The 2,053-nt window shown below is 36.6% G+C and overlaps 1 protein-coding gene across 1 annotated transcript in view; it reads right to left on the minus strand.

The window, feature by feature from the left end:
- The window catches only part of LOC107659344 (A-kinase anchor protein 9-like), a 137,082-nt gene that overhangs the window by 72,520 nt on the left and 62,509 nt on the right, over window positions 1-2,053 (minus strand). Inside the window, exon 23 of the mRNA XM_016448259.1 lies at window positions 444-606. Coding sequence (XP_016303745.1) covers window positions 444-606 — 163 coding nt within the window. The remainder of the gene's footprint in view (window positions 1-443; window positions 607-2,053) is intronic.

Genomic DNA, 2,053 nt, shown 5'->3' on the forward strand with positions numbered 1-2,053 from the left:
ACACACACTCTCTCTCACACACACTCTCTCTCACACACACTCTCTCTCACACACACACTCTCTCTCTCACACACTATCCCTCACACACGATCCCTCACACACGATCCCTCTCTCTCACACACACACTCCCTCACACAAACACTCACACACTTCCTCACTCCCTCACACACACACACTCACTCACACACTCTCTCTCACACACACGCACACACTTCACACATGCACACTCACTCTCTCACATGCACACACTCACTCGCTCTCTCTCACACACACACACACACACACACTCTCTCGCACACACACTCTCTCTCACGCACACGCTCACACACACTCACGCACACGCTCACACACACTCGCGCTCACACACGCTCACGCTCACACACTCTCTCACATACACTCTCTCTCGCTCTCACACACGCACACACGCTCACACGCTCACACACCTTCAGCTTTGTGCAGCTCCAGTGCCAGCTGCTCCCGAGCTCGCTCCTCTTCTCCCAGACACTCCTGCAGCTCCTCCTGTCTGCGCTGCAGCTCCTCCATCTCCTCGTTGTGTCTGAACTTCTCCCTCATCAGCTCCGTCTGTGTGATCCGCGCATGCTCCAGCTGACGGAGACGCAGAGACACATCATGTGCTCAATATGGTCATCACATAATACGGACAAACACAAATAAAACAGCTGGCATTAATCAGACTTCTGTGTCATGTAAACCTGATGCAGTATATCCACTGTAATAACAAATACTGATTTATATCTGCACACGTTCAAGAAAAAGCAAATCTATGGAGAAACTGAAGAGTTTCTGGAGCGATTTCTGTTCTAGAAACATTAAAGAAATTAACATTCATCAATAAACAGACGAGCAGAGCATCATAACAGTCTGACGACCTTCATTGTGCAATTCATTATGATTTTGTGCTTTTTGATCTTTTTTATATTTAATTTTATTCTACAGCGTATAATACTTCAGCTTCATTCATCGCACCAAAAGATAAACTGCAGTGCTTTACAACTATAGGACAGGAAGAGCTAAATAAACTTATCACTGCATCTAAACCAACAACATGCCTGTTAGATCCTGTACCCACTAAATTACTGAAAGAGTTGTTACCTGTAGCAGAAGAACCGCTTCTCAATATTATTAACTCGTCGTTGTCTTTAGGTCACATCCCAAAACCATTCAAGCTGGCGGTTATTAAGCCTCTTATTAAGAAACCACAACTAGATCCTTTGTATTGTGAAAAGCGCTATACAAATAAACTTGAATTGAATTGAGGGTTATGAATGAAATAACGCTTTATTAGAATACTTTGAAGAATTAATAAAAAAGCATCATAATAAATGTCAAGAAAATTTATTTTTACTGTTTTATTTTGTTCAATTATTTTATTTTGATTATTTTTTATTTTACAATCAATTTTTATGATTTTATCATTTTAAAAGTGTTTTATTTTGATTGCTTTATTTTAAAATAATTTATTTTATTTTTACGTTTTTATGATTTTATTAACTTTTAGTAAATGTTTTATTTTGATTGATTTCATTTTAAAATTATTTATTTATTTACTTTAATTCAGCATTTTCATGATTTTTTAAATATTTACTAAGTGTCTTATTTTGATTGCTTTTTATTTTAAAATCAATCATATATAAAATCACTTGTCATTTTACATTTTTTATAATTTTATTCTTTTTAAAATTTTGGGGTCAGTAAGATTTGTTTTAAGGAAACTAACATTTTTATTCATCAAGGACGCATTAAATTGATCAAAAGCGACAGTACAGACGTTTATAATATATTCTATTTCAAATAAATGCTGTTCTTTTGAACTTTCTGTTCATCTGTGAATCCTGAAAAATAAAATGTATCTCGGTTTCCACAAAAATATTGGGCAGCACAACTGTGTTGAACATTGATAATAATCAGAAATGTTTCTTGAGCAGCAAATCAGCATATTAGAATGATTTCTGAAGATCATGTGACACTGAAGACTGGAGTAGTGATGCTGAAAATTCAGCTGCGCATCACAGATATAAATTACAGTTTAACA

The sequence above is a fragment of the Sinocyclocheilus anshuiensis genome, unplaced genomic scaffold (assembly GCF_001515605.1).
Source record: "Sinocyclocheilus anshuiensis isolate Anshui unplaced genomic scaffold, SAMN03320099.WGS_v1.1 scaffold876, whole genome shotgun sequence".
Lineage (NCBI taxonomy): Eukaryota > Metazoa > Chordata > Actinopteri > Cypriniformes > Cyprinidae > Sinocyclocheilus > Sinocyclocheilus anshuiensis.